The sequence below is a fragment of the Drosophila arizonae genome, chromosome 2, assembly GCF_054131065.1.
Source record: "Drosophila arizonae isolate 15081-1271.41 chromosome 2, UAZ_ARI_1.0, whole genome shotgun sequence".
Classification (NCBI taxonomy): Eukaryota; Metazoa; Arthropoda; class Insecta; order Diptera; family Drosophilidae; genus Drosophila; species Drosophila arizonae.
In genome coordinates, this window is record NC_142922.1 from 20,226,099 (window position 1) to 20,253,619 (window position 27,521).

The 27,521-nt window shown below is 42.6% G+C and overlaps 7 protein-coding genes across 29 annotated transcripts in view; 4 read left to right on the forward strand and 3 right to left on the reverse strand.

Moving 5' to 3' along the window:
* The window catches only part of Octbeta3R (Octopamine beta3 receptor), a 47,043-nt gene extending 35,288 nt beyond the window's left edge, over positions 1–11,755 (forward strand). For 14 of the 16 annotated variants that reach the window (XM_089462093.1, XM_089462094.1, XM_089462097.1 and 11 more), the window contains 7 exons: positions 1,051–1,251; positions 2,253–2,528; positions 2,615–2,792; positions 3,532–5,383; positions 7,314–7,790; positions 9,781–9,889; positions 9,998–11,755. In XM_089462093.1, the coding sequence (XP_089318219.1) occupies positions 1,051–1,251; positions 2,253–2,528; positions 2,615–2,792; positions 3,532–5,383; positions 7,314–7,790; positions 9,781–9,889; positions 9,998–10,208 (3,304 nt within the window). In that variant the 3' untranslated portion in view covers positions 10,209–11,755. Of the gene's footprint in view, positions 1–1,050; positions 1,252–2,252; positions 2,529–2,614; positions 2,793–3,531; positions 5,384–6,743; positions 7,791–9,780; positions 9,890–9,997 lie in introns of those variants that run through there. The other 2 variants (XM_089462109.1, XM_089462110.1) reach the window with 2 other exon arrangements.
* A 121-nt stretch (positions 11,756–11,876) lies between these two features.
* Positions 11,877–12,994, forward strand: LOC108609211 (uncharacterized). The gene is made up of 3 exons (XM_018000950.2): positions 11,877–12,039; positions 12,108–12,656; positions 12,714–12,994. Exons 1-3 carry the CDS (start codon positions 11,926–11,928, stop codon positions 12,939–12,941), a joined length of 891 nt encoding a protein of 296 aa, XP_017856439.1. The 5' UTR covers positions 11,877–11,925; the 3' UTR covers positions 12,942–12,994.
* A 134-nt stretch (positions 12,995–13,128) lies between these two features.
* Positions 13,129–14,283, forward strand: LOC108609232 (tRNA-uridine aminocarboxypropyltransferase 1). The gene has a single exon (XM_018000973.2). The coding sequence runs from the start codon at positions 13,244–13,246 to the stop codon at positions 14,207–14,209; it is 966 nt and encodes a 321-aa protein (XP_017856462.1). The 5' UTR covers positions 13,129–13,243; the 3' UTR covers positions 14,210–14,283.
* Positions 14,205–14,870, reverse strand: Spase12 (Signal peptidase complex subunit Spase12). The gene is made up of 3 exons (XM_018000975.2): positions 14,712–14,870; positions 14,509–14,655; positions 14,205–14,442 (listed from the first exon to the last, which is right to left on the reverse strand). The coding sequence occupies exons 1-3, from the start codon at positions 14,733–14,735 to the stop codon at positions 14,320–14,322; spliced, it is 294 nt and encodes a 97-aa protein (XP_017856464.1). The 5' UTR covers positions 14,736–14,870; the 3' UTR covers positions 14,205–14,319.
* A 255-nt stretch (positions 14,871–15,125) lies between these two features.
* On the reverse strand, positions 15,126–16,934 carry LOC108609301 (uncharacterized). Of its 3 annotated transcripts, none has more exons than XM_018001059.2 (4): positions 16,777–16,934; positions 16,016–16,363; positions 15,726–15,793; positions 15,126–15,667 (listed from the first exon to the last, which is right to left on the reverse strand). In XM_018001059.2, the coding sequence occupies exons 2-4, from the start codon at positions 16,339–16,341 to the stop codon at positions 15,306–15,308; spliced, it is 756 nt and encodes a 251-aa protein (XP_017856548.1). In that variant the 5' UTR covers positions 16,342–16,363; positions 16,777–16,934; the 3' UTR covers positions 15,126–15,305. The 3 variants fall into 3 exon arrangements, with proteins under 3 accessions (XP_017856548.1, XP_017856549.1, XP_017856550.1); XM_018001060.2 differs by having other exon boundaries at positions 16,771–16,915; XM_018001061.2 differs by having other exon boundaries at positions 16,016–16,366; positions 16,777–16,869.
* Positions 16,935–18,024: 1,090 nt separating this feature from the next.
* FipoQ (F-box/LRR-repeat protein FipoQ) lies at positions 18,025–22,996 on the forward strand. 3 transcript variants are annotated; one of them, XM_089462112.1, is made up of 7 exons: positions 18,025–18,179; positions 19,303–19,527; positions 20,264–20,588; positions 20,647–21,265; positions 21,322–21,489; positions 21,550–21,753; positions 21,810–22,996. In XM_089462112.1, exons 2-7 carry the CDS (start codon positions 19,447–19,449, stop codon positions 21,943–21,945), a joined length of 1,533 nt encoding a protein of 510 aa, XP_089318238.1. In that variant the 5' UTR covers positions 18,025–18,179; positions 19,303–19,446; the 3' UTR covers positions 21,946–22,996. The 3 variants fall into 3 exon arrangements, with proteins under 3 accessions (XP_089318238.1, XP_017855789.1, XP_017855788.1); XM_018000300.2 differs by having other exon boundaries at positions 18,078–18,381; XM_018000299.2 differs by lacking the exons at positions 18,025–18,179; positions 19,303–19,527 and adding an exon at positions 19,831–20,178.
* On the reverse strand, positions 22,922–27,195 carry Trc8 (TRC8 ring finger protein). Of its 4 annotated transcripts, none has more exons than XM_018000294.2 (8): positions 27,113–27,195; positions 25,920–27,050; positions 25,255–25,825; positions 24,350–24,890; positions 24,110–24,284; positions 23,682–23,878; positions 23,420–23,620; positions 22,922–23,335 (listed from the first exon to the last, which is right to left on the reverse strand). In XM_018000294.2, the coding sequence occupies exons 2-8, from the start codon at positions 26,347–26,349 to the stop codon at positions 23,018–23,020; spliced, it is 2,433 nt and encodes an 810-aa protein (XP_017855783.1). In that variant the 5' UTR covers positions 26,350–27,050; positions 27,113–27,195; the 3' UTR covers positions 22,922–23,017. The 4 variants fall into 4 exon arrangements, with proteins under 4 accessions (XP_017855783.1, XP_089318237.1, XP_017855784.1 ...); XM_089462111.1 differs by having other exon boundaries at positions 25,920–26,582; positions 26,785–27,176; XM_018000295.2 differs by having other exon boundaries at positions 25,920–26,641; positions 26,785–27,176.
* Positions 27,196–27,521: the final 326 nt, after the last annotated feature.

Below are 27,521 nucleotides of genomic sequence, written 5' to 3' on the forward strand. Positions count from 1 at the left end.
TTATTTATTAATATTTATAATTTACATATCAATATAGAGCTACTTAGGCTCTACATTCATCCAAGAATCAGTGCTCACACTACTATTTGTATCACTATTATTATTACTATATAGCTGTGTATACTAACTAAAGGCGTGGCGTGACAGCGTTAGGGCCGTAAATGAGTATGATCATAAACTAAATTAAAAAACTAAATATAGTCGAGTCTCGATAATTCGTACCTAAATCAAAAAACGCTATATATCGAAAAAAGTTCCATCCCCTTGAAAAGAAACAATCCTCGATAATTTGAATTTCTGTGTAAGTCGAAAAAGAGCTGATCCCCTTGCCATTTCGAATTATCGGGATTCTATTTATATTTATAGTAGTTATCTCGAGTAAGCACATTCCAGAAGAGCCAGAAGCTTTCAAATTAGAATCAATATAATTCATCGAACATAATTATCATAAATAGCAGCATTAGCAGCACAGAAACAGAGACTCTAAGCTGCGTTTGTCTCTAGTCAAAGCATCTGCAATTGATTACTGCAGCAATATCCTTTGTCAAAGACGATAAAACTTGCATGAGATTAGTCCCCGTCTTAAAAATGTATAAATTTAATAAGTAACAGGAAGCAGGCAATCAAGCTCAAAGTGACTGAAATAGTTTCATCAATGCCGACGAAAATATTTATCGCTGTCTGAGCAGGAGAATTTCGTATTCGTGGCACGAGCTGGCGCATAAACGCGACACTTGGGGCAACTTGGCTGGCTCAGGCACTGCAGCGGGTGCATAGCTAGTCAAGCGAATGACTTATGGCAGTCAAGGATGTGGAGAAATTGCTGCATTGAGGTGAGCTAGCTGGAAATGGAGTGCACTGAGGGCGAATGCGAGTCGGAGATGGGCCTGCTGCACTGCAAGCAAATGCAATGTCGTTTGCTTGACGAGGCTTTTACTGTGTGGGCGGCTTGTGGCTTGGTGGCTTGGTGGCTTGGTGGCTGGTGGTTGCTGTGGAGCGTAAACCGCAATGTCCATTTAATGTAGCGCTTTCTTTTGTCTCGCTTTGCAGCGTCATAACAAATTACTTCGTTGTCTCGCTGGCAATGGCCGACATGTTGGTCGCCCTCTGTGCGATGACGTTCAACGCGTCCGTGGAGCTGTCTGGCGGCAAGTGGATGTTCGGGCCGTTCATGTGCAACGTATACAACAGTCTGGATGTCTACTTTTCCACAGCGAGCATACTGCATCTGTGCTGCATATCCGTGGACAGGTGAGTGTACAGGCAACCCCCACCCCCCACTCCAGACAACATTAAACGCAATATAAGCACACTTGGGCGTGCGACTGAAGGCGCTTTAAATAGCGGCTCCATTAATCTTGTGGCCAGAATCTCACTCTGCCGGCAAGAAACGATTAATTACCGTGAAAGGCGCGCACATCAAAAGCAAACATTGAGCCGGGCCGTATGATGAATGCGGCCCAAATGATTTGCACACCAGCAATGGGCCATTCGACTACGCCCCTAAGTCGAGTCTGTAACCGTTAACTGGAGCTGTGGGCTAAGAGGAAGCCCAAGCAGCTGGGACAGCAATAGCGAATGCCCAGTGGCCAATGGCTGGAGCCTTTGTTTGTCTGCTTTAATTAATTTATATTTCGCACACCTTTCGCAGGCCCTGGCAAAACACGCAAAACCCACAAACCCGAAAGGCAGCAAAAATAACAAAAAGAACGCGCAAGAAATTGAACCAAATTAATTAATACTTCTTCCCATCGAAATTCCTGTGAAACTTCAATAAACAAACGATTCTTATGAGTATGAATATGAGTATGAGTGTGAGTATGAGCATGAGTATGAGTATCAGTGCTTCAACTGATTTTTCTCTGCCGATAAGCAGAAGGCTCAAGCTCCAGCCTCTTCATTTACAACGAATATCTGCCCCTTTGAATTATTATATCTGATAAATTGTTTTTAATTAATTATTGCACGAGCATAACTCTCACAATGCCTGTGCATTTCTATAGTCCATATATAAGACATTCATGTGAAATCAGTTTCAAGTTGTATACAAGCTGAGGTTATATAAATATACCTTTTAAAAAGATAAATAAGAATGTATTCAAATAAATATGTGTACATACAGCAATTACGCGCTGCATTGCTCTTAATGCAACCTTTGGCCCAGGAATATTTTCATACGCCCCGTGCAACATTGTCAAATGAAGAATTTCTCTCTTTTTTTTTCTTTTTTTTTCGCTGCTGCCCCACTGCAGATACTACGCGATAGTGCGTCCCTTGGAGTATCCGCTGAATATGACACATCGAACAGTTTGCTTTATGCTGGCCAACGTCTGGATACTGCCCGCCCTCATCTCGTTCACGCCCATTTTCCTGGGCTGGTACACGACGGCGGAGCATCTGCGCGAGGTCTCGCTTCATCCGGATCAATGTTCGTTTGTGGTCAACAAGGCCTACGCCCTCATCTCCAGCTCAGTGAGCTTCTGGATACCGGGCATCGTCATGCTGGTTATGTACTGGCGCATCTTTAAGTAGGTCTCGCCCATCCAGCCCCCGTTCGGCTGGGTGTACTGAAATTGTTTTATAATTCGAACCATTTGTGGTCTGTTGCTTCCAGGGAGGCTGTGCGTCAGCGCAAGGCTTTAAGCCGCACCAGCTCCAACATTCTGCTGAACAGCGTCCACATGGGCCAGACCCAGCAGCCCACCAGCCTGAGCTACTTGCATCCCAGCGACTGTGACATCAGCGCCAAGGCGGCTCGAGAGGAGACCAACAGTGCGCTCAGCAATCTCGAGGTATGTTTGTATTTGTAATGGAGCCGTCGATTCCAATAGCTAATGATAACAAAGGTAAAGAACTCGGCTCATAATTCCATTGAACTCCCATAATATATGTATTGTGCTTCACTTGAATACGCTCAATGCTCTACAATTTTCAGTGCATGATTGTTGTGAATAGATTTGCATATAATTTTTGGCAAAATTTATTGAACACGTCTGGAACAGTCCATCGAGCAATCGCAAAGGTCAAATACTGACTTTGCTCAAGTTTCTTTTCAGCCCTCAGCGCATTTTTATAGCTCGGCGAGAGAAAAATAAGGAAAACGTATCGAAATTCAGTTCGCTATTAAATTGTATTTCTAAGAATTTGAAAAAGAATATTTCGAGCAGTGTACTTCATAGTCTCCTAAGTAGCTTTCGATTCTGAAGGCGAAAAAGGCTCGAATAATTTGAGGTAGGGAACTGTCCGCCTCACAAATAACATTTATTTATGCAAATGTAAAAATAAATATTCCTTTGATAGGCCAAGAGAATATTTTTAAATAAGAGAGAGGAAAAAACTTAAAATATATTTACATATGCATAAAGTAATTCTCTTATTTATAAATAATTTTTAAATAAATAAAGAATAAATATGAATATTATTTATAACTTATAGTCTTACTAGTTAAGATAACTTTGGTAATTGTGTTATTCTCGGTCTAACATGAGCTCATAATTCACTGGCCTTAATGTGCTTTCATTGGCTTCACAGGACATGCTGCAGACAGCCACTGATGAGGACGACGATAAGGACGAGTGCGATGAACTGCGTGTGCCATCGCCGCCACCACGCCGGCTCAGCCGCAGCAGCATCGATCTGCGTGACCTCGAGCAGGAGCGCTACGAGAAGGTCACGCACACGGACAGCGCGCCGTCGATGATGGCTCTGCAGCAGCAGCAGCTGCCAGGCGCCAGCCAGCTGCAGGCGCCGGTGCCTGTGCTCGATCCGCAGATATGGGGAGAGACGCTGGCAAAGAAGCCGCTGCCGCTGCCGCAGCCAGCCGTGACGGCAGCTGTGGCCGCCGAGGCAGCGGCGGTGCAGCAGCAGCAGAGCCTGACCAGCGGCAGCGGCAACAGCGAGCCAGAGCCGGAGTCGATGGCCTATCGCATGTTCGGGCTGAACAGCGATGAGAGCGAGACGACGGACCACTATGACACGCACCTGCCGCTGGCCGAGGACAACAAGGAGCTGAAGCGACTCATCGAGGACAACTACTTGTACTTCAAGCGGCAGACGAACGCGGCGGGCGGCAAGTATGCCGCGCTGAGCGAGTCGGACTTCATACGCCTCAAGTCCGGAGCCGCAGCCAGCGGGCAGAAGGCGTTGGCTGCCAGCGACTCGGAGTTTATGCGCAGCATCGGCGAGGCGAAGGCGCCCGATCTGCCCAGCAAGGACAGGGGCTTCAATCTGATGTCGCTGCTGGCCAAGACGAAGCGCTCCAGCGCCGAGTGCTTCGCCATCGAAAAGAAACGCCAGCAGGCCAACTCCGAGGGCTCCGGCTTCTTTCGGCGATCGCGCAATCGCAAGCTCTCGCACAGCTACAATGGCGGCGCCGGCGGCAGCGGCGGCGCCAAGGAACGCAAACTTGAGCAGCGGGCGCGGCAGCACAGCGACACCGACTCGACGCCCAACAAGCCGGACATCCTGCTGGACATAAACGTGCTCAGCGAGCAGAACGCGGCGGCAACTGCGCCGGATGGCCATGGCCTGCAGCTGATTGACTTTGGCAACGATGCCATCGTGGGCAACATCAATGGCATCAGTGGGATCAGCGGCGATGAGCTGGCCCAGCTGGCCGATTGCTTCGCCGAGTCACCCAAGCAGCCGGCCACGCCGCCACCGTCGCTGTCGCCGCCCGAGCTGCCCGAGCTGCCCGAGCAGAGCGGCATGCTGATCGCGAGCAGCTCGGAGCTGGCTGAGATCTTTCGCTCGCTGAGCTTTCCCATGGGCGAGCAGTGCAGGTCCAGGCGTCAGGCGGCGCCGCAGCGCATGAGCACGCTGAGCGATCAGGTGTGCTCCAACTATATGATGTCCCCACCGAACACGCCGGCAGCAGTGAGTGCAGCAGCTGCCAATGCTCCCCCATCGGCGTCCATCAACGTGTACTTCCTGTCGCCGCCGCCGCACGCCGCCAATGGCTATACGCCAAGTGACACATCCACCATATCACTGGACGTGGTCACCAATCTGGCGGTGCCGCAGCCGCAGCTGCAGCCGCATCCGCATCCGCATCCGCAGCCATCCAACATATCACCCAAGCCCGAAATCATACTCGACTCGACGCTGTCGCCAGTGGACGGCAGCGATGGCCATGTCCTGGGCGAGCACAAGGACATCACATCGCCGCTGCTGAAGCGCAAAGATAGCAACGCCGAGGCGGATGTTGGCGCTTCCGGCGGACGACAACGCTGCAGCATGCTCACCGGCTACGAGGGCATTCAGACAATGCGGAAGCGGCAGGCGTCCGTGGTCACTTACGATGTCAACGTTATCAACTTCACCCAGGAGCACGGCGACAGTCGCAGCTACATACCCATGGGACGCGTCTCCACCAGCTCGGCAAGTAAGTACGGGCCAGCCCAGCCCATCCACCCCCTAAAATATTACAACGGAGCGCCATTCAAGCGACTCGGGCATGGGCAACACTTCAGAATGGTCAACAGAGGTCATGGTCAAGGTCGTTGCGTCTGAGTGCTTATCGGAACTTGAGAACGCCTTCTCGTATATTTCTATTGAATTATATGCGTAATTTATGTTGGACTTTATTTATGGGCGCTATCCATATACCTAGCAAAATTTGAATGAGAACTTAAATTTTAATTCATCATTTGCAGCTGAGTTTCAGATATGTCTACAACCGATACGAAATTTAATATCAATTTTCATTTTATTTATATTTTAACAAATTTATGTACTTTAATTCATTCAATTATAATTCTTTTAAATTTATTTTGTTTCTGTGCTTATATTTAAACTTATGAATTAATTATTATTTTTAAAATTTGTTTTTTTTTTTTATCGTCATTTAAACTAATTTATTAATTATAATTTTCAAAAATATTTGGATGACAATATTAATTGGAATTTTTTCTAATCCAAATTGAACTTACTTATAAGTAAATTTATGTATGTTTTTACATTAATTTATTTTTAAATTAGTTTTTATGTCTTTATAATTTGCAAAATTTGAAGCCATATATGAATTGGAATTTTAACATATTAAATCTTTTTATACCCTGAACCCATTGAAAATGGGAAATCAGGGTATAATTGTTTTGTTTTTTATAATCTGCTGTTTGATTTGGGATTTGTCTATTTTATTTATTATTTTTTTTTTTTTTATCTAATTTTTTTTATATTTTTTTTTTGCCCCTAATTAAAAAAATTTTTAAGGATTGATCTGAATCTTTATTTAAATTCTTTTATAAATTGCAGCTAGATTTCGTATTTATCTTTATCTAAATTAAATTTACTTTACTACTAGTTTTATAATAATTAAATAAATTATTTAAAATAATTTCTGATGATTTCAAATGGCTAAAGTTGACAAATATTTTTTATTAGCATTTCGAATGATTATTCACAATTTCGTATCTTCAATTTGTTCACGAGTTTCTCTTTCTGCACGACAAAACAAAGACAAACTAGAAAGTCCAATCGTCTAGGATGAAGTTACTTAATCGTTAATTAATTATATCTGGAAACTTGCTCAACTTTTATTGCCAGCCGTCGCTAAGTGCTGGCAGCTTTTGAATAATTTATATTTTAATTGTGTTAGCTTAAATATTGAAGAGTTCCTCTCAGGCGCTTTGGTGATTATATTTGACTAATTGCGGCCTTTGCCATGATCTGACCTAGTCGAAATATTGCCCATGTCTCACATAGAAAATACTTAGTTTATGTGTTAGCAAATCGCTTTCTAGATCGTTGGCTGCGCGTAGCCGTAGGCGCTAATAGAAAAGGCTTGCCTACTGCCCGTATAGCACTTAATTAATTGCTAGTTCGCACATTTGTAAATCATAAATCGCCTGGTTGACCGAGTGAGGAGCAAATGTGGCAGTTGACTTGCATTGAGTCTGAGTGAAGTCGAGAGCGAAATACTTGACTATTCGGTGGTGTTGACAGCTATTCTCTATATATACTCTTCCTCTTCTACTGTATGTGTTACGTATGTATGCATTATAAATCCCTCACCTCTCTTGCCCCATTTACTGTTGCATGGCAGGCATGCGTCGTGTACCTAGGCCCACACAAATATGTATATAACAATTACAAACTATCTATATCTATATATATATGTTCCTGTCTCTCTTTCTCTCTCTCTCTCTCTCTTTCTCTTTCTGTATTTACATATATATATGTGTGTGTATGTGTATATATATATATATGTTAATGAAATCATCAAAATGTGTTCAATATCCAATGTCAAAAACTCTTCCAACTCAACTCCAATTGTGATCGTCCTCCAATATACAAAAAAAACTTCGAATCAGAGCGCGAATTTTCGAATAAATCTTCGCTAATACGACGCGGCGGCATCTGCATCTTTGTGGATGAAGACGAGGCCGATAATATTGAGCAAAAGCCGCGAGGCATTACCTTTGCCCCGGCCGCCAGCCCGCTGCCAAAGTGTCCGCTCTGTGGTGCCGACATCTCCGTCGATGCCAACACCACCGACACCGCTACCGCTAATGCTACCGCCACCACCACCACAACCACCACCACTACCACCACCACCAATACCACCAACGACACCAACACCTCAATCAGAGCAAGTAGTAAACGTAGTTGTCACGATCCGGCCTCAGCTACGGCTACGGCTACGGCTTCGGCTTCGGCTTCGGCTCCGGACACGCCCACGCGATCACGCTTCTGGCACAATCGAATGGCGGCGCTCGCAGCGTGTTGGCAGCAGAGCAAGAACCGGAAGCAGCGCTTCAAAACCGGATGTAGTCACTGTGGTGCAGCCGGTGAGTTGTTTTGTCATCTCCGCAACACATACTTCTCATTCGTACTCCCAACCGAACCACTCTCCCATCCGCTTTCTTTCTCTCTCTCTCTCTCTCTCTCTCTCTCTCGCTCTTTCTAACTCTGTTGCTCTGACATGCTTAATCGCCATGCATTTCCTCAGCCAACACCCAATATCTATATATGTGTCATTCATTCAGCTCCTCCCCACAAACCAAGAGTCGCACAGCCACTAAAACTCGGCCACACTTGTAAATACAGATCACTCTTACTCTATAAAATGTTGTACAATCCCAATCGTTCATGTCATTATGAAAAGGTTTCTTTCTATAATTTTTTATATTATAATAATATTACAAGAAAGAGTTTTAGAAATAGCAGCAAGCCAATGTATAAAACAGTAAACTTATTAGCATCAGATTTATACAGATCTAAACTTAGCTTTAAGCTAAATCCAAACGTAACTAAGACTTTCCTATAGGCAGATAGGAATCCGATAATTTTTGGGTACTGAGAAAAAATCAATGTTGAGCACTTAATTTTCTATAATTAAAACAATATAATGCATAATCATAGACAGCGTTTATCTATGTAGAATAGAAAAGAAATATTTATAAAAAAATTTTAAAAATATATAAGAACGTCTAGTCCTGTTTTCGAATTTACCACGACATATTAAAAAGCTCAATAGACGTACCTAGCACTGTAAGTCCATGCTAAGAACTTGCTGATTTTAGATCTCTAGAACTATACGAGATAAAGACTACTTAAGTACGAAATATAAAAAACATGTATATAATATTTAAATCGATGATAAAACAGTTTACTTATATCAGCTTACATTGTATATAGATGTGCTTCTAAATATATACATAAATATCCAAACACACTATATATCATCCAAACATCAAGTCCCTAGCATGAGTTCATGAGGACAGCTGGTCAGGAACTCATTGTACAGAGCTTACATAGTCTGCGCACCTTGTATATAATTCTAAAATATTGTCAAAGATATCTAAAAGCAACGCTCTGTATATAAGTAACAAAATAACTTATATTTTATAGTTTTACGAAATTAAAGTATCAACAGCTATAATGGAAAGAAATACCTATACATTTAACACTAACCGGCGAATGCCGTCTTTTTATATTGTTTGCTTGAGGTCCTTTTCGGTGCTGCTTGATGCTGTACATAATTGCCACCGTTATGCACGTGCATTTTCTTTTGCTTTCCCAGCCAACGTTTGCCTATTTCTTTACATTATCATTTCGGGCGATAAGGTCGTCAACTTGTTTGCCATTTCCTGTTGCTTACCGTTTGTCTGTTTGTCCGTCGGATTTTGTTTCATTTTGTTTATGTACTTTCACTTTTCAATGCTGTTTTTGTTTATATTTGGTACGTGTGCGAATCTAAGTGTTGGTGGGTGTGGGTATGTGTGGGTATGTGTGGGTGTGTGTGTGTTGGTGTTTGCTTGTGTGGGTGCTTGTATCTATTCAAGCACTGTAGGATTTCAATTGTTTGCTTTGCTTTTATTACTTCTTCTACACACACACACACACACACACACAAAATCTCGATTACTCTCGTCTGGTTAAATGGCGCCGAACCAAAGTTGGGGTAAAAACTCGGTGCTGGATTGTGTTTATTATCGAAACAACAACAACAACAACAGCAACATCAACAGCAAGAATAATAACAACAACAACAACAACTGCGACAAGCAACTACAGCAGCAATATTAATGTCAAAGTTAAACATGAACCGTCACACATGGCACAACACGCCTTGGCATATGAGGCATTCAAAGTATTCACACACACACACACACACCCACACACACACACAGCTAGTGAAACAACATTGAACAGAATTTGTGCAGCTGCAGCAACGGTCCTAATTCTGTGCCAAAGTTCAAATTTAGCTTATCAGCTTTGTAACTCTCATCGAAATCTCATCATCTCATCTCATCTCTCTTTATCTGACCCGAACAGGCGGCTCGGTGCGACCCGCGAAAGGTTGGAAGGCCGAGCACAAGGCCGCCCGCACTTTGGGCATCATAATGGGCGTCTTTCTGCTGTGCTGGCTGCCCTTTTTCCTATGGTAAGCAATGCCCAGGGCATTACATCTACCTCCCTCTCTCTCTCTTTCTCTCTCTCTCTCTCTCCCTCTCTCTCTCTCAATATGTATGTGTGATTATGTTTATATCAGGTATGTTATCACGTCGCTGTGTGGCGCCGCTTGCCCCTGCCCGGATGTGGTTGTCGTGGTGCTCTTCTGGATTGGCTACTTTAACTCAACACTCAATCCGCTCATCTACGCCTATTTCAATCGGGACTTTCGCGACGCCTTCCGCAATACGCTCGAGTGCGTGCTGCCCTGTTTGGAGAAGCGCAATCCCTACAATGCCTACTATGTCTAATGCCCAGAGGTTATGGGCATCTCAGTATGCTGAATGCGGATGTCGGTGCAAGTGATATTCAATGCGCTCGAATCAAATACCAGATTAAAGCTCTACTCAAGCGCAAAAACATCTTAGTTAAGGTCCGAGAGCTAAGCAATACTCAAATGTGTGTTTATTCTGTATACGTATTTTATTTATTGTGTGTATTATACCATAGTTAAGTAAGCTCTGGCTAGCTATATATCAATGACGAATGTGTGTCTATTAGCTGTATGCACATAAATATATTTCTAAATATATACATATATATTTACGTAAATCTATGTCCCTAGCCTAAGTAAAAACGATTCTGCAAATCGAAGCGAACTGCACGAGCCACTAGAAAATACGCAAGGCGAGAATTATAACTAAGAGGCGAATTGGGTTCTATAAAAAAAGACCTTCCCCTATAAATGCTTACAATATCCATGATAAGAATAATATATATATAAAACTAAAGATTCAACAACGTGTTAAATTTTAAACAAACTATCAAAAAACTAAACGCAATTGCCGATCAATATTATTAGTTAAAGGTATTCGAGAAATTGAAATGGAATATAAATGTGCAGGGTGACCATAGATAAATCAAGTGTAATAAATCAAAAGCCAAGTAAGATATTACGCGAACTTCGATTTTCTTTTATTCGGAATATCATATCATTAAAAGGCCTATCGCTGCTTGCAGCGCTTCAAGCGTAAGGCTGAGTTTTAAATGATTCTATTCTATATGTGAGAGGCTATTCCAGCGATTGCGTCTCGAAAGATGAACTTTAGCTTTGGTAAAGTAGTAAACCTGCTAGCGTATAATTAGGACAACTGTTATCGATCACTTAGTCAACTGCTGAAATGAATCGATCGGAAGTAGTATCTCTCTTGCTTGGTCACTTTATAGAATACCTTGTGACAGTTCGAAATAAAAAATAAGTTAGGCTGACAAAATGTCGGTTTATGCATAATCAAACATCTATAAAAAAAAAAATAATAAAAAAAAAATAAAAAATTAAGAAAACAAGATCACTTTGTGTTAGACGCGTAAATGGAATAAAAAATGGAAATCAATTTCGTCATGAAACTAAAATTAGAATAAAAGTTCATAATTTAATTGTCTGCTTAATGACAATCTGCAAAAAATAAAAATTAAAATGAAAATAATAAACAAGAAATGAAAGAAAATTCCAGAAAGTCAAATGTAGAGAATTGCATATTGAATACATATAGCGAAAACACGTATTAAGTTAAGTTTCGTACGTATATATGGTTTCCATGTGTTTGAGTTAAAGCTACTTTTGTGATACCTGGTCAAAGGGAATTGAATCCAGTTTTTAGTTCCATTAGTTAACAGTTAATTGCGACCTTTGGTTTAAGGCAATGCGAAAGAAATGCAATCTCGACTAATATTATATATAAATATATATATATACATAAATGTACTTATTTCTATGTATTTACTTGCTGAAAACTAAATAATTGCAAATTCAATTGTGAAACTAAAGTGTTTTAAAAATATATGTATAAAAATGGAACTTGGTGCGTTTACTTCTCACGGGCAGTGTACGATTTTCATATTTATAAATAGCCGCCAGAGAGCGGTGCCTATATAGACGCATATATGTATATAGAGTTTGCTATTTGGTGGGTCGCACTAATCGTGCTGGTTCATGTTTGGCCAGTTTTGTTTCGAATCGCTCGCCAGATGCCCGACGCTCGCATCGAGTTCACCTCTTCGGAGCCACACGAGGGCGACGCCACCTGTGTGGCGTACTTCGATAATCAGCTCTTCTCCGGCGGAGCTGATGGCAAAATACGTGTAATTACTCAATTAGCCCCTCGGTTAGGTTTAGTGCGCTCATCCACTCAGCTGTCGCCCCTCCGCAGGTTTGGTCAGCGTCGCTGCAGCTGCTGCGCACTCTGAATGCCCACGATGCGTACATTTATTGCATGGCCGTAAATGAGCAGGGCAAGCTGTACTCGAGCAGCTGTGATGGCCAAGTTAAGTACACGTTGCCGCCGTACGAGGATGCCTCCGTGCAGGAGCTGTTCCGCTGCGACGATGCCATCCAGGCCATGTACTGTGCCGGACCAGTGCTCTATACGGGCGACGACAAGGGCGTGGTCACCACCTGGAGTAACGATCGCATGCTCTTCAAGTACAACCTGGTTGAGGAGGTCAAATCACTAGCCGGGGAGCAGCAGCTCATTTACACAGTGCGCGACTTGGATGTGGTTATCTCAGTCATAGTCGAGGGCAAGTCGGGTAAGTATAGCAACAAGATGGTCATACCAGGAAAGTCGCCTCTCACACTGCTCGGCCCACTGGTTGAGGAGAAACGAACCTATTTAGCATTTCCCGATCGCACTGGCATGGGCTTGCAGCTGATCAATAATCTGCCACAGCACAAGTTCTCCCAAGTGTGGCATTTGCCGGTGAGTCCAGCATATCTCAAGTTCTTTGGGCCGTTCTGATTGTTATCCGAATCGCAGCAATGCCATGACATGATTGTGAATAGTATATGCGGCGATGAGGATCACCTGTACTCCGGTGGCTATGACAACAAGGTCAAAGGCTGGACAAACTTGGCGGCAAAGCAGCCAACGCCTCTCGGCGAAGTGGATGTGGGCAGTTGTGTGAATTCTATTTGTTGTGGCTCCGACAATTGTGTGTATATTGCAAGCAGCGATGGTTTTATACGCTGTGCAAAATTTGTTTAAATCGTAAGAGAATTAAAATTCTGATGGCAAATAAAATTATATATGAAATATAACTACTTTCTGATTCAATTCAAATTATTATTTTAGCGCTCCACAGAGTGATATTGCAAGCAGCTTTTACCTGCATGCAGCACTTGGGCAGCACTTTTGGTGCTGCCAGACTCTTTCAAACAGATGTGCAAACAAGCACACAAGCATTCATATAATCATATGGCAACACCATCAAAATTTCTTCTGCTTCTGAAGAATTCCTTTGGATACTGCTTTAAGCGTATTTGTGCAAGGATCACCTGACCGCGACGATGACACATCCCGTCGCCGCAAAGGGACAACCACGCAAGTATCCGTTCGTCAACATGCGCATTGCGGATAACTCGGTGCTGGACACAATCGAGGGCCGCCACAGTTGCCGCCACTGCAATCGGTCCCGCAAATTCTTTTGCTACAATTGCTACGTCCCAGTTGGCAAATTGGTTAACCTGCTGCCATTGGTCGAGCTGCCCCTGCAAATAGACATCATCAAGCACAAGAAGGAGATTGATGGCAAAAGCACAGCAGCGCATGCAGCAGTATTGGCTCCCCACAATGTCCGCATCCACACCTATCCCGATATACCCGATTACAGGCAGGAGGATGGAGTGGTGCTCATCTTTCCCAGTGCCACGAGTCTCACGGTGCCGCAGCTCTTCGAGCGTGACGTCCGCCTAAACATCGATGACAATTACGGCCTGCCCAAGGGCCATCACATGGGCACAATGCTGCGACGCCGCATGGATGAGATTGTTGGTGAAACGGAACCGACACAAAGCCCCAGGTGCTATACCTTCGGCAATCTACCCGTACGCCGAGCCGTATTCATTGACAGCACCTGGAACCAGAGTCGCAGCATCTATGCAGATGAGCGTGTGCGAGCTCTGCGCACTGTGGTACTCCAGAATCGCTTGTCGCAGTTCTGGCGGCATCAGCGAGGCAGTCCTCGTTGGTATCTGGCTACCATCGAGGCCATTCATCAGTTTGTGCTGGAGATGCACGTGAATGCATGGGGCCTCAATGCGGCCTATCGAGGCCTGGACAATCTCGAGATTACCGAGGGCTTCCATCTGCTGGCAGCGCCGCTCACGGTGGTGGCGCCCGCGGATTGTGAAGAACCCGAATCGCCATATAACGGGCAGTACGACAATCTGTTGTATTTCTTTTCCAGTATGTACGATCTCATACACAAGTACTACGATCACAACGACCTGATATCGTATCGTCGTCCAATTTAAGCACAAATTTCTGTCAATATTTATTAAAGTGGAATTACGATTTACTGAAGTTACTTCCATTCATATGTCTACAACTGAAGTTTTATTTATTTATAATTATATAGCTACAACTATTTCTTTTTCTTTTTGCCTTCATCGCTGGAATCACTTGTCACTTGCTTCTGCTCAGTGTTTACCGGCTTCTGCCACTTGAGCGGGTTTCTGCGATAGATGGACCATGGGGGAATCGTTATCTAAGCGAGTGATGGAGTATATAAGCTATTAATTAACATAAATGGTAATATTGGGAAACCACTGACCAGTGAAGATATCAGGAAGCCAACACCCAGCACGTAAACAGTTTGGGAGAACTGCTGCACCACGGCCCCATAAATGAGACCAATTACTCCAAAGAGTGTTATGATAATACGGGACCAGCGTTCAGCTTTGGCCTGGCCAACAAAGTCCTAAGAATTTCAAATAGCTTAAGTGATAGAAGCCGAGAGCACTATATTTCACTTACCATATGTGTTTGTATATCAAGCATATTGAGATTTCGGACAATTTTGCACTTTATATGCGTAAACAAATTCGGTTGCGGCACGTCAGCAGTACAATCGAAGATATGTTCGATATAAATACGCTATCGATGTTTTTGCTACTATACACGGTGCTGCCAACTATCGAGTACAAAATTTCGCTTGTTGGAATACTTTACGTACCCTACATTCATGAATGTTATTAATTTTTTATTATTATACAAGGCTTTTGACACATAATTACAATTTAGTGATTTTATTAGTATTATATTCCTTCATTTGCTTTGGATATGAATAAACCCGTTAATATTCAACGTAGCCAGACTTAATGTTCAAATTACTTCTGAATATATCGATTAATATAGCGCGCCTAAAATTCCCAATTACTACAAAATCGATTTATTTTAAATGTAAATTGTTCATACTTTTATTTGTACAAGGCGTAAATGGCGGCTAAAGCCGTGGACGTTATATATTAAGATCTAATAAATAAGTGGCGCGGAATGTGCTTTGTATGATAAAATGTTAAAATAATCGTGCTGAGAAATTTGTCTCGTTTCGTTGTCATTTTTCGCAATTTAAACTCGAGCCGAGCGTGTGCGGCGTAAGTTTACAATATTGATCACACTTATGATTATCCAACCGAATAGGGTAAGCCAGGCTAGAACGAGGGTGAAGTACAAACAAGCAGCCGTGTTGATACGTCCATAGCGACGACGCTCATATGATATGCTCTCCACGAGAAAGTCCATAAAATCAAACACAGCTGCACAGGACAAACGGGCCTTGATCACGGGCACTATGTTGCCAACGCCTTGAATTTCCTTCAGCAAGGACTCGCGATACTGTTTGCAGGTGACTTCGAATCCATCGGTAAAAACGGCAGCATAGATCAGCTGGTAAATGGCCATAATGACCGATATAACCGTGGCAGGTAGCCCTAGATAAGAAAGCACACCAATTAATCGAATCGCTGACTGGGCAGAGATAATACCTACAGTAGTAAGGGGAGAGGCCGTCTGAAGATAGTTCGGACTCCGTGGTTACCACAACCATGTCGCCGGAGCTGCAAGAGGCGGAAGAGCGGAAACAGAACAACGCATGAGTAATAAACACTTAAAAATTTAATTGAATTGGTGCAAAGTCTCGCATTTGCTTCGGTCATCTTCCATTTGCGGCACACATTAGCATAAGGCTTAATTAGGCCAGCCTTGCGAGTGTCGCAAGATGCTGTGTCTGGCGATTAACCCGCATGACCTCCGTCTGCTTAGAATTGTGCGGCACTTACCGTTGTCTAATTGTTGTGGTGCCCGCCTTGCGCTGTCCCTTGCCGATGCACATGCGATAGCAATGATAGATGCCTAGCACCACGGCAAAGACCAGGGGCAGAAGCAGTCCATAGGTGGCGTAGTGGCAATATGCAATATTGCCACCTTCGAAGCTGTTATAGGTGCTGCGGCCGTGCAGCACACAGCCGCAATTGGTATCTGGGCAAGCGTTGAGCACATAGCGCCAATGCGTCCAGGCCACTGCTGAGGTAATGCAGCAGATCAGCGACGCCCCAATGATAAAGGGATATAAATAGGAGAGCGCTCGTTCCGCTCCGTACGACATCTTTTTAAGGAATGGGTGGGGGCTGCTTGAAATTTAATATTAATTAATTAATGACACACATGAAATAATTTCTTGAAATTTGTTTATTATTTTATTATTTGCATTTGTTGGTCTTTGGGCGAACTGCGCTGCTAACTGCGAAGTCGGCGTCGCTGAGCAACGCACACCAGCGCAGCTCTTATTGCACTCTCTCTCACGCACTCGCTCTCTCACGCGCTCTTGGGCGTCACACGCAAATACAAGTGCATTTGCTGCACTGTACCAAATATAAACAAACATTTGTAATGCCGTTGCAGCCGTTGCTCAGTTTTTAATAAATTAGAACTTTTTTTATTTTCATCAATGAAAATATAAATAAACAAAAGGCGAAACCAACAAACTTTAGCAGAAATGTAAGCTTATCGGCAGGAACAGTTTGCTGACACATACACTTACACAAGCGCACTAAGCTGGCACACCTACGTCGACAGACACTTTACGTTTACCGAACAACCAACCGTCTGCGCGCGCAGCAATAAAACAACTGAATCTAGTCTTGTTTTGGCTCCGATCAGAACGAGCGCTGGAAGTGAGAGATAGAGAGAGAGAGAGAGTGAGAATGAACAGGCACATGGTAAGAGCGCGAGAGCAGGCGAGCATTTGTGTGCAGTGTTGCCAGGTTTTGAGACATAAAAATAGCAAAATCGTCTCTAAAAAATAGCTGAAAATAGCTAAACAAATTTTAAAATAGCTTACAAAATAGCTGAAACCTTTATGCATTATGCATTTACTTTAAATTTTATTTTTAAATGTTATTTAATAATGTTACAATTTGATCCACATCCAAATCATCATCAGAATTATATTTTTGATTAACTGGAATCATGTTTAAATGAAATCATGGAAAATGTTTAAATTTTTTGCCCAAAGACGCCAATCGCAGTTTTATGTTTTTTTTGTCGCGGCATGCATTTTAATATCGTGCAATTTGGCAAAAACACTGCATTTGCAGTATATACAATACGTCCGCCTGTTGTCCGACTCATCCTCCTTAATCCAATTCTTAAATTCGGTGATTGTTTTCCAGGAATCACGAAATTTCTGCTTATATTTTTTATCCATCACATACAATTAATGCCAAGAAGCGCGTCAAGAATAATTAGCGATGGTGTAAATTCACAACTGATGTTATAAGTACGATAAAGTCGTGGTGGTGGTATCGCGCACATCATTACGTACAATTTGGGACTTAATCGAAAAATGTTTTTTTTTTTTTGCTTTAAATACTAAAATCAAATTCAAACTATTCGTTTGTAAAATAGCTAAATTTATAGCTAATAGCATATTCAAAATTTTCATAGCATTTAGGGTTCAAAAATAGCTAAAAATGCTATTAAATAGCTAATCTGGCAACACTGTTTGTGTGTATGGAGCTGCCTCATGCGTTATGAGTAAAAACCAACTTGGCAGTTCTGTTCGTTACTATTTGAAATGACGCGACATGACTAAGAAAGCACCGTGTAAGAATTTGTATTTGCATAATATGAATGAAAGGTGTATGACAACAACAAAGATGCCTGATTCTTGGCCAGGCGCCATCACTTAGACAGCCTGCCAAGCATCTGCCGGCCACAACAAATGACGCGCACACACCAGCGGCCCGCCCCATGCTGTTTCATCCTGCTCCGTACCATATACTGTACTGGCTGGCCGCCATGACTGGGCCATGTTCATTTTGGCAAAAACCATTTTTCGCGGACGCCTGATCTCAGTTGCATGAGCGCTGTAGAACTCTCAACTACGCGGAACAAATTCGAGTGAAATTCAGCCAGAGATACAATTAAAGCCAAACACTTAAAGTATTTATCTAATACATAGACTAACAACTAGTCGCTAGTACTAGGCAGATCCTAAGTGAAATCAAAAGTGACAATTATCCAATATAAAGAGTGCTTTCAACTGTGGACGTTACGAAAGTGCATGCAATTGCTGAAATTGCAAAATTGCAGCCGCAAATAATTTTCATTGCAGACCAACAATTGCCTATAAATAGCCCATAAGGTAGAACAAATCCGTCTGCCATCTTCCCAGAACATTATAAAATTATAAGTACTAACAAATTTCGTCTAATTTTCTACTGTACGTAAAATACAAGATGATTACGCATTGACTCTGTTGTCATTGTAGAAGACGTCAACTACATTTTGTTCTTAATTAACATAATTAATTTATAAACATCTTTACATTCAAAGATTGTACTAAACGACCTTTAATAAATTCTAACAAAAAATGGGTAAATACTGTATAATATATTTTGTAATCAATGCTTTGGATAGCCGTAGTACCATAGTGATGTCTAGCAATATCTATGCACTTAAAAAAAAAAATCTATTTCTGAGCCATTAGAGATTATGCTTATAGTTTGTACGAGAAAACATGAATCCTATGAGTGCAATTCAGAAAAACTCATGGGACTCAAGTTTCTTTTTCCTTTGTACAAGTATAGTACAATAAGTATATTATAGACTGAGCAACAAATTGCTTTCTATGATATTAGATTAAAAAGAAAAAATAGTTTGAAATTATTAAAAAAAAATATATATATATGAGATAAATAAAAATAAAAATAAATCATATATAACTTGTATATATATTTAAATTTACATATATAAAAATAAATACTTTTTAAGACATTTTTAAGTACTTTAATAAAGAATAGGCAAAAAAAAAATTTAATTTAAAAAATTCTGTTTATAATATGATCCATTTATTATCACTTAATTTTGTTGGTAAAGCACTGCTTTTTAGTAACTTCATTTATATTAGTTTTAGTAATCCATTTATATTGCAATATCGAGAAGCATGTATTCCCCAGGGTATCTCGAGACCATAGAGCCATTAAGTTAAGTATACGTAGTATAGAGTAATGATTAATTTGCATTATCAACATTATTGATGAATGAATTCCTTGGCTACTTATAGCAACAATAAATACACCGACACAAGCCGATGCCTGCCCATATACACGCCCATATACTATACAGACAATAGATCTTAGAGTGCCAGCCCCGCAACAATCAGCCAGATTAGCGCACGCAAGTCTTTTTTAAGTATTAGAAAGTCATTATGGATAATTGGAACGTTTTGGCAGCGCAAACCTCATCCCAGGCGATTGGACGAGATGAGACGGTGGTCAAGACGCGTCTGGTGAGTACCGCTAAGAAATTCCCCTCTCAACAAAAAAAAAAAAAAAAAACATGCAGTAAACAAAACAAATTAAATCGTTTGCGTAGTATGAGATGCATACACAGTTTGTATACATTTTATGTACACAGTATATACATATATAAATGCATATGTATGTATGTTATATACAAGACTTAAGAGCTAGGTATATGGTCGGTCTACTGCCTACCCCATCAGCTGTTCATCTAGCCCAGAGTTTTTCGCTCTTTTGACCACCAAAACGCAATGATCTGCTCTAGAAATTCTTGGCATTTTGTTGTTTTGGTTGCTCTGAACATTACTAGCGCTCATCTATAAATAGGATCTCGATCGATAGTGCTTCTCTTTAGCTGCCTGGCTGCCTGGCAGCGAGTTTGTCAAATGTTTGTGGGCTTTTTGGAGATTCCTCGCAGTAGCGGCAAGTAGCCACAGCTAATTCAGAAATTCAGATAGACAGACGTTGAAGGTGCTCGACAACGCGCGTTTCGCTCGCACTCGCATATTTCTTTTATATAAGCATCTATACTATATAGAGCAATGGATATTTCGACCGATATTTGGGGCCAGCTGGCCGTAGAGGCCTCCCAGGTGTACCTGTCCGATGGCACCATGCGTAGTCCCTTTGCAGATACGGTAGCTAACAGATCGGAAGAAGCCATCCAGATATCGATGGATCGATCAGGTTAATATATACATATGTGATTTGTTTCTCCCACAGACAATTGAGAAGCTGCCCGACAAGGTGCTGTTGCATATATTTTCGTATCTGTCGCATCGGGAGATTTGTCGTCTGGCCCGCATCTGTCGTCGCTGGCGAAAGATCGCCTACGATACGCGTCTGTGGAAGAATGTTTCGCTGCGTCCGGAGGTATCGGGGCTGCACGTTGGCTCTCTGGAAATGCTGCTCTCTCTCATTTCGGTGAGATTCGGGCCAACGCTGCGCTACATCGAGCTGCCCATCGAGCTGATCACGCATACGGTGCTCCACGAGCTCTCGGCTAAATGTCCCAATCTAACCCACATGCTGCTGGACTTCTCAACTGGTAAGTAGTTGAGTCGTTTCGTCACTAACTAATAACTAATCTCTTTTACCGTGCGTAGCCATGCAGCTGCATGACTTCAGCGAGATGCAGGCGTTTCCTACGAAGCTGCGCTACATGTGCATCTGCCTGTCGGAGGTGATCTTCATGGAGGGCTTTATGCGCAAGATCTACAACTTTATCAACGGCCTGGAAGTGCTCCACCTGGTTGGCACCTACGAGAAGTGCGAGGAAGAGGAGGAGGAAATCTATGAGGTCATCAATGTGCACAAACTTAAATCGGCCACGCCCAATTTGCGTGTAATCAACCTGTATGGCATCAATTTCATAGACGACTCGCACATTGATGCCTTCAGCTCCAATTGCATACAGCTGGAGTGCCTAGCGGTAAACTTCTGCAACAAGGTGACCGGGTCCACGCTGAAGACTTTGGTGCAGCGCTCCAAGCGCTTGACCTGCCTGCTGATGAATGGCACCAGCCTGAAGTCAGAGTTTGTGATGCAAGTGGAATGGGATAAGTGCGCACTGCAGGAGCTGGATATAACGGCCACCGACTTGACCACCGAGTGCCTGGTGGACATGCTGACTCGTATACCCAGTCTGAAGTTCCTCTCGGCTGGCCAAATCAATGGATTCAATGATACCGTATTGAAGCAATGGATGGAGCAGGGCAATACCAGGTCAAAGCCTTAGCGTAACTTATCACATTCAATGACTTATCAACTTACCCCACCAGATCCCTCAGCTCCTTGGACTTGGACTCCTCGGACAACATCACAGACGAGGGTATGCTCAAGTTTCTGCAGCGCCACGGTCACCAGCTGAGCGCCTGCTGTCTGTCCGGCATGCCCCACATTACGGACCAGCTCTGGATGAGCATACTCCCCATGTTGGGCAACTGCAAGTGAGTTGGGTATTAATTGGCAAATGATCAGTACACATACTAAGATTTGATGCTACACAGAATAATCGTAATGGGTACGGCCGAGAAGCTGGGCGTCAATATACACGTGGATCAGCTGATGGACACAATTGCCACCAACTGCGGCAATCTGGAGCGTCTGGAGCTACGTTGGGATCCGGACAACTTGCGATTCTCCGACAAGAGCCAGAAGGCAATCGATATACTGCGCGTCAAGTGTCTCAAGCTTCGCTGCATGGTCTTGAGGTATGAATGAAATCGAACTGAAAGAATTTTGTTAATTGACCCAAATTATCTCGCAGCGATGGCCGTTACTACGAAACCGTGAAGGCCAACTTTGAGCGTGCCGATCGCACCACAGTGGTGCGCACTACCACCTGCTGTCGGGTCTCGCCATATCATCTCTTGCGTAACTACAACGACTTGATTTTCAACTAAACTCCCTGCTCTGTATCTAATCGTCGTTAATTGTTAAACTGTTGGTATCCTAGTTATCCGTGCCAAACTGAGCCGAAAGGCAAGCAGCTAAGCCAAAGGAAACAGTTGTTCCTATTGCAAATATAAGAAACAATTTTGTTCGATTTAAGGCAATTTGTATTTTGGTTAACATGTTGCATTACAAAATACTTGACATTAAGTTACATATGCATATGTTTTATATACAAATTTGATACAAATTGCTGACTTTTTATACATAACCTGCCTAACAAGTTTTGATCCAATTAGTTACTTTCTCAGTGAGCTATGGTTTCGCCGAAAGCAAAATCTAGGATGTTTAAATTAACTAAAACAGTATGGAAACCCCGCTGGCCTATTTCGAAGACAGCTCAAATTTCCACAGGCATTGGTCAAATTAAGCAGCAAATGTTTATTGCTTACAATTGTACTGTATTTTATCCGCTTTTTTTCGTTTAATTAAATTAAATTAATATAGATTTGCTAATTTTAATTCTTGTAAATTACAAATTATTTCGCGTTTTGTTAACTAGTTTTGTTTGTATTTTTTACTTGGTACTTGATTAAATCATTTTCAGACTTCACCGCATTTATTTTTCTGCTGTTTTTGATTTTTTTTTTCTTTCTTTTCTTCTCTTTTTTCGTTTTTGTTTAACACCATTTCACTGTTAACTTAAAACTAGCCGTTCAACATATTTGGGTCAACTTTTTACCATAAACTTAATGTACAAAGATCTGTGATTGAGTTCACGTTTCATTCGGCGTATTCATATACAAGGGTATGAACTTATATGCATTATGATTATAATTTAGTTTAGTGTTGAATTCAAGCCGAACAACTTAATGCGCTTTTTGATGTATGCGTGTGTGTGTGCGTGTGGGTGATCAGGTAAGATGACGAGGTGTTGGCGTAGTGTATAGAAATAAGTTTTCGAAGCAATTAATAAGCACGTCATAGTTTTGCTTAAGAGTTTCGCATTCTTACATAAGTACACTAACACATAGAACAGTTTAAATCAGTAAAGATTACAAATAGCGAAAAAAAAAAAATTATTCACTGCTGCTCCTGCGATAACCGAAATATGTGCGTCGTATTGCTTGCCGCAGCAGTAGCCACAGCGGCCGCCGAAGTAGCCGTTGGTGGCGGCGGCTGACCAGAAGCTGGAATATAGCTGCTGTTGCTGCTGCTATGGCTGCCGCTATTGACCGCAACAGGTCGTGTCTCTGCGGCTGTTTCATTCGTTGAATTGGCTGTCGCATCATCGACATTCGACGAGGCAGGAGTTGCACTGCTCCCCGCTGCACCACTCTCTGGAGCAGCTTCGGCAGCACGTTCGGGCGAATGACGCGCCCCTCCAGCATTATTTGCCTCCTATGGTAAATATTACATTTGTCAGAACATAAGGGATAATGGTTTAAATATGAATGAATTATTAGCTCCCACAGCTGCACTCACGTCTCTTGGGTATAAGTGTATGGGCTCCTCTGCTTGCTGAGCTGCTGCCATGTCCGCTTCTTGCGTATTCTCCTCGGCTTTGTCGGTATACATCATTATTTCGTGACACAGCGGACAGCGGTCCTGCACATAGAGCCACTTGCGCAGGCAAACTCCGTGGAAGAAGTGACGGCAACGCGTTATCTTTGCCGAGTACATTTCCTGGAATACGCAAATTATTTATAGATGCTTCTGAGAAACGAATAACAGCTCTTGAGCTCACCTGATAACAGATGGCACAGACATCGTCAAAGGCCTGCAGCTGGGCAGGAGTTGCCTCCGGCAATGCAGATATCTTGTGGACCGCTGAGCGTCTCTTCATGAACACCGACCAGCCGGCACGTGCCTCGCACCAGATATTGAAGTAGGCATGAATGCACATCATGATCGCCCTAATGGCGCCGCCTGTAGCATTTTGGGCTATCAAGTTATAATTATCGATACACAAAATCAACCAAATAATAAAATTACATGCACACGAAACAAAAAACTCTGCCACAAGCATTCGCAACTCACAGAGTAAACTTATACAATATGCATACATACATTTACATAAACATATATATACATTTATATAAATTTGAATGCTTTGTCACTGATTGTGTTAATGTAATTCGACGGCAAGGCCAATCTGTGCGACAGAACACTTACCCGATTCGAAGATCAGGATCCAGGCACCATTGATGAAGAGCAAAATGCCAAAGCAAAACTCCACCGAGTTGCCAAAGGCACGCACATAGTATAGATAGTCGTCCAGTTTCTCCCAGAAGAACTGACGCCGGGCGTCTAGCAAAAAGAGCGTATAGGTGGCCAGCGAAACAAGCACCTGTCAGGAGACATAGGATTTAAGCCTTGGTATTGCAAATGTGGGTATAAATATCTTGCACGCACCTTGACTATGACCTCCACGGAGAAAGCCGTCACTGCCAGTAGCCAAGTGGAGGGCGAGTGATGCGTCCATAAATAGTAGAGAAGCCCGAGGGGCATTAGAATGAGGAATGCGCAGACGGACAAAGCGCGCACGTGTCGTTTGCGTGATGGATTCCGTGCTGCACTCAGCGACATCAGAATGGGCGACACAATGTTATGGAGGAAGTGCAGGAGCGCTGTGACCAAGAGGCACAAATTGCGACACAAACGGACAAAGCGCTTGTCCGGCGCGAGCGATGTGAGTCCAGTCTGCAGGGCGAGTATATAAAAGAGCACTGCCGACACGGTGCCCAGCGATTTCTCCTCGTCGTTGTCATACGTCAACAGATACCATTGAAAGCTTCGCCCTATGTAGTGGCATATCATCGAGATGACGCCAGTCATGCCCAGTACAGCTGTTAGGGTTTCACAGCCATCAACCAGCAGCTTCTCCATTGCAGGAAATAGCTGCAAAGGCACATCCGACTCGGCTGTAAGCAATGTATAGCCACCTTTCAAGATTCTGTAAGGAAAGTTGTTGAAACAAACTTGCATGAGAATATTACAAATAGATCAATAAATGTATTTAATGATATGTATATAGTATATACTTAAATTGCTTCGGGCAAATACTAATATTATCACTAAGCAAACCAATTTCATGACTTAGAATACAAGTATTGTTTCGCTAAATGTTAATGCTTGAGTAATCAAAGTTAGTTAAATAACTTTTATCTTTGTTTATACAGTTTGATTCAAATATTCCATATGTAGCCATAGTTATTCGCTTATGTATAGGATTGAGCTGATATATTATAATATATACAAAATACCAATAAAATAATATATACCTAAATACTTTACATATCTTGTATTCAGCTACATACCTGAGAGCCCAAAATACTCGCAAGACATTGGGCACATTAAGTCGCTGCCACTCGTTCTCAATGAGAGCCGAAAGTCCAAAGTTGGATACAAAATTCATTGCGTATTGGTATCCATTGTACACAGTTCTGCTTGCTTCCATAGCACTTTGCATAAGCGTGATTTTGGTTAGTATGATGGGCGTGAGGCCCGCAACCACGGGAAGTTTGTCCACTATGCTCGGTGGAAGTGGCAGCATGGCAAGCAGGATGGGACTAGTAAATATGATGGGCATGGACTTCTGGAGTAGCCCGAACCGTGGGCCCAAATGAATATAGGCGAAGAGCATGCCCATAACCCACTGAGCGATTAAATGTGGCGCTAGCGACATTATAACTCCGCCCGAATCCAGCAGTCTGGTTGTGTTCAGGGATAACAGATCTTCCAGTATGCACGGACTGTGCTCCATCAGCTCCAGTGCGCTCACATTGGACCAGTACGACAGAAAGGTGAGTCCCAGCGACGTTAGAAACATATATACCATCACCAAGTGCCGCGTCCACAACATAAAGATGCAAGTCGCACATAAGAAACCTGCAAGTGCCAGACAGGGTGTAAAGTACAATAAATTCAAAACAGTTGTGGGGTGATAAGCGATTGCGGTGAATGGCCCATTCAGCACACTTACCTAGTAAACAGACGACGAATTTCACTGTCGTTATGCTCAGCATATTGGCCAGCAGGCTGTCGTTTGCCAGCTCATCCATTATATTGTTGAAATTATTGCTAAGCATGCCGCTGGCTTGCGCTGATTTGGATGCATTCTCTATGGTGTGTTCGAGGATCGCTTGGTTTCTGTGGCTGATGGGGCTGGAGGTGGTGGCTGAGTCTTCGCTGCCAATGCCAAAGAATGCCTTGAGGGTGGCGAATGTATCTGCGCTGTGGCTGGCATCGGGCTGGCTGGATTTGATAGCGTCACTTTCCACTGTGTAGGCTTTGCTCGCGCCGAGCTGTATGGGCACTCCCATTCCGATTTTGAGTATCTCATCGATGACTATGATGGGCGGGACACGCATCATGACGTCCACCAACCCGAGCACCTGCGTCCTTATGGACATCGTTAGGCTGTAACTATAGCTGACGCGGCGTGACTTGACAAATTGCGTTTGCTATTGCTTGCGATTCACTAATTTAATATCAACTTCTAAGCGTCGCACGCATTTGTTGTTCTTGTTATTATCGTTGTTGCTGTTGTTGTTATTATTGTTATTGTTGCTGTTTGCTTTTTGCGAGTTTTGTGTTTTGGTTGCTCGCTCGGCTGCTTGGTTAATCGGCTGGCGTTGGCCTTCGTCTTGGATTTCGCAAAGCGAAAAGAATCGTGTGCAAGTGTTATTGGTGTGTTTTTGTAAGCTGTTGGTGTGCGTCAAAATTATATTTTATATTGGAAGGAGGGGTAGGGCGGCAATTGGTAGTGAAGGTGAACGTTGAGGGCTTAGAGCGATTGCACTAATCTACATTCATTACGGCTTCCGTTGATCTGGCGCACTACTTACAATTGTTTTGTACACCAAAAAAATCGATTTAAACGCAGTAGCAAAGTTTTTTTTCACAATTAAATTGAGATTTTTGTTTTTCCTTTCCTTTACTTCTTTAGAGCAATTCGCGAGCGTTTCTTCCGATATCAGTGTCGATATCGTTTGTACTATCGATAGCTACCCGGCGACCTGCAGCACTGCTACCACGCAATATAGCGTTGCCAGAGTGATAATCAGCTGATTGTTTCATTTGGCGCGTAAACAATATAATTTCAAAAATTTTCCTGCAAGACAATTATATACTTAAGCATTAGCAGCAATCTATTTACAGTTTATAAACATATACATTAATATATAAATATATTGTGTTGTCTGATTGTACTTAAAATTTATAATTTTTTCCTGTTGTAATTATAGTGTGTAGGGAATAAGTCGCCTACTAGATAACAACAACTTTTGAGAAAATTCTTATAGCTCACCAGCAATTAGTTTCCATTCGTACACACATTCTTCGGGACTCTGCATAAAGTGAACTTTTTATTATGAGTTCCGCAAAACATTCTTATGCAACAATGCCATGCGCAGGCATTGATCTACCTATGCGCTTGTAAACAATTTTGTAAAATGGGTAAAATGGTATGCCAAAGTTGAAAATATCTGAATCTATTTGCACTATACAAAGCTTGCTACAAGTCTTTGCTTACATTAAAAGCAATATACTATATATGGTTGTAATGTCCGATAAAGTAATCAAA

Coding starts and splice junctions, on each gene's coding strand:
- LOC108609211 (XM_018000950.2), top strand. CDS start 11,926: ATGCCCGACGCTCGCATCGAGTTCACCTCTTCGGAGCCACACGAGGGC. Junction 12,040..12,107: donor GAGCTGATGGCAAAATACGT/GTAATTACTCAA, acceptor GCCCCTCCGCAG/GTTTGGTCAGCGTCGCTGCA. Junction 12,657..12,713: donor CCCAAGTGTGGCATTTGCCG/GTGAGTCCAGCA, acceptor TCCGAATCGCAG/CAATGCCATGACATGATTGT.
- LOC108609232 (XM_018000973.2), top strand. CDS start 13,244: ATGACACATCCCGTCGCCGCAAAGGGACAACCACGCAAGTATCCGTTC.
- Spase12 (XM_018000975.2), bottom strand. CDS start 14,735: ATGCTTGATATACAAACACATATG. Junction 14,656..14,711: donor TTGATATACAAACACATATG/GTAAGTGAAATA, acceptor TGAAATTCTTAG/GACTTTGTTGGCCAGGCCAA. Junction 14,443..14,508: donor GCTTCCTGATATCTTCACTG/GTCAGTGGTTTC, acceptor TCACTCGCTTAG/ATAACGATTCCCCCATGGTC.
- LOC108609301 (XM_018001059.2), bottom strand. CDS start 16,341: ATGTCGTACGGAGCGGAACGAGCGCTCTCCTATTTATATCCCTTTATC. Junction 15,794..16,015: donor ACCACAACAATTAGACAACG/GTAAGTGCCGCA, acceptor CGCCTCTTGCAG/CTCCGGCGACATGGTTGTGG. Junction 15,668..15,725: donor CGGCCTCTCCCCTTACTACT/GTAGGTATTATC, acceptor TTTCTTATCTAG/GGCTACCTGCCACGGTTATA.
- FipoQ (XM_018000299.2), top strand. CDS start 20,083: ATGGATATTTCGACCGATATTTGGGGCCAGCTGGCCGTAGAGGCCTCC. Junction 20,179..20,263: donor GTAGTCCCTTTGCAGATACG/GTAGCTAACAGA, acceptor TTTCTCCCACAG/ACAATTGAGAAGCTGCCCGA. Junction 21,490..21,549: donor CCCATGTTGGGCAACTGCAA/GTGAGTTGGGTA, acceptor GATGCTACACAG/AATAATCGTAATGGGTACGG.
- Trc8 (XM_018000294.2), bottom strand. CDS start 26,349: ATGTCCATAAGGACGCAGGTGCTCGGGTTGGTGGACGTCATGATGCGT. Junction 23,879..24,109: donor GATCCTGATCTTCGAATCGG/GTAAGTGTTCTG, acceptor ATAACTTGATAG/CCCAAAATGCTACAGGCGGC. Junction 23,621..23,681: donor TCTGTGCCATCTGTTATCAG/GTGAGCTCAAGA, acceptor TGCGTATTCCAG/GAAATGTACTCGGCAAAGAT.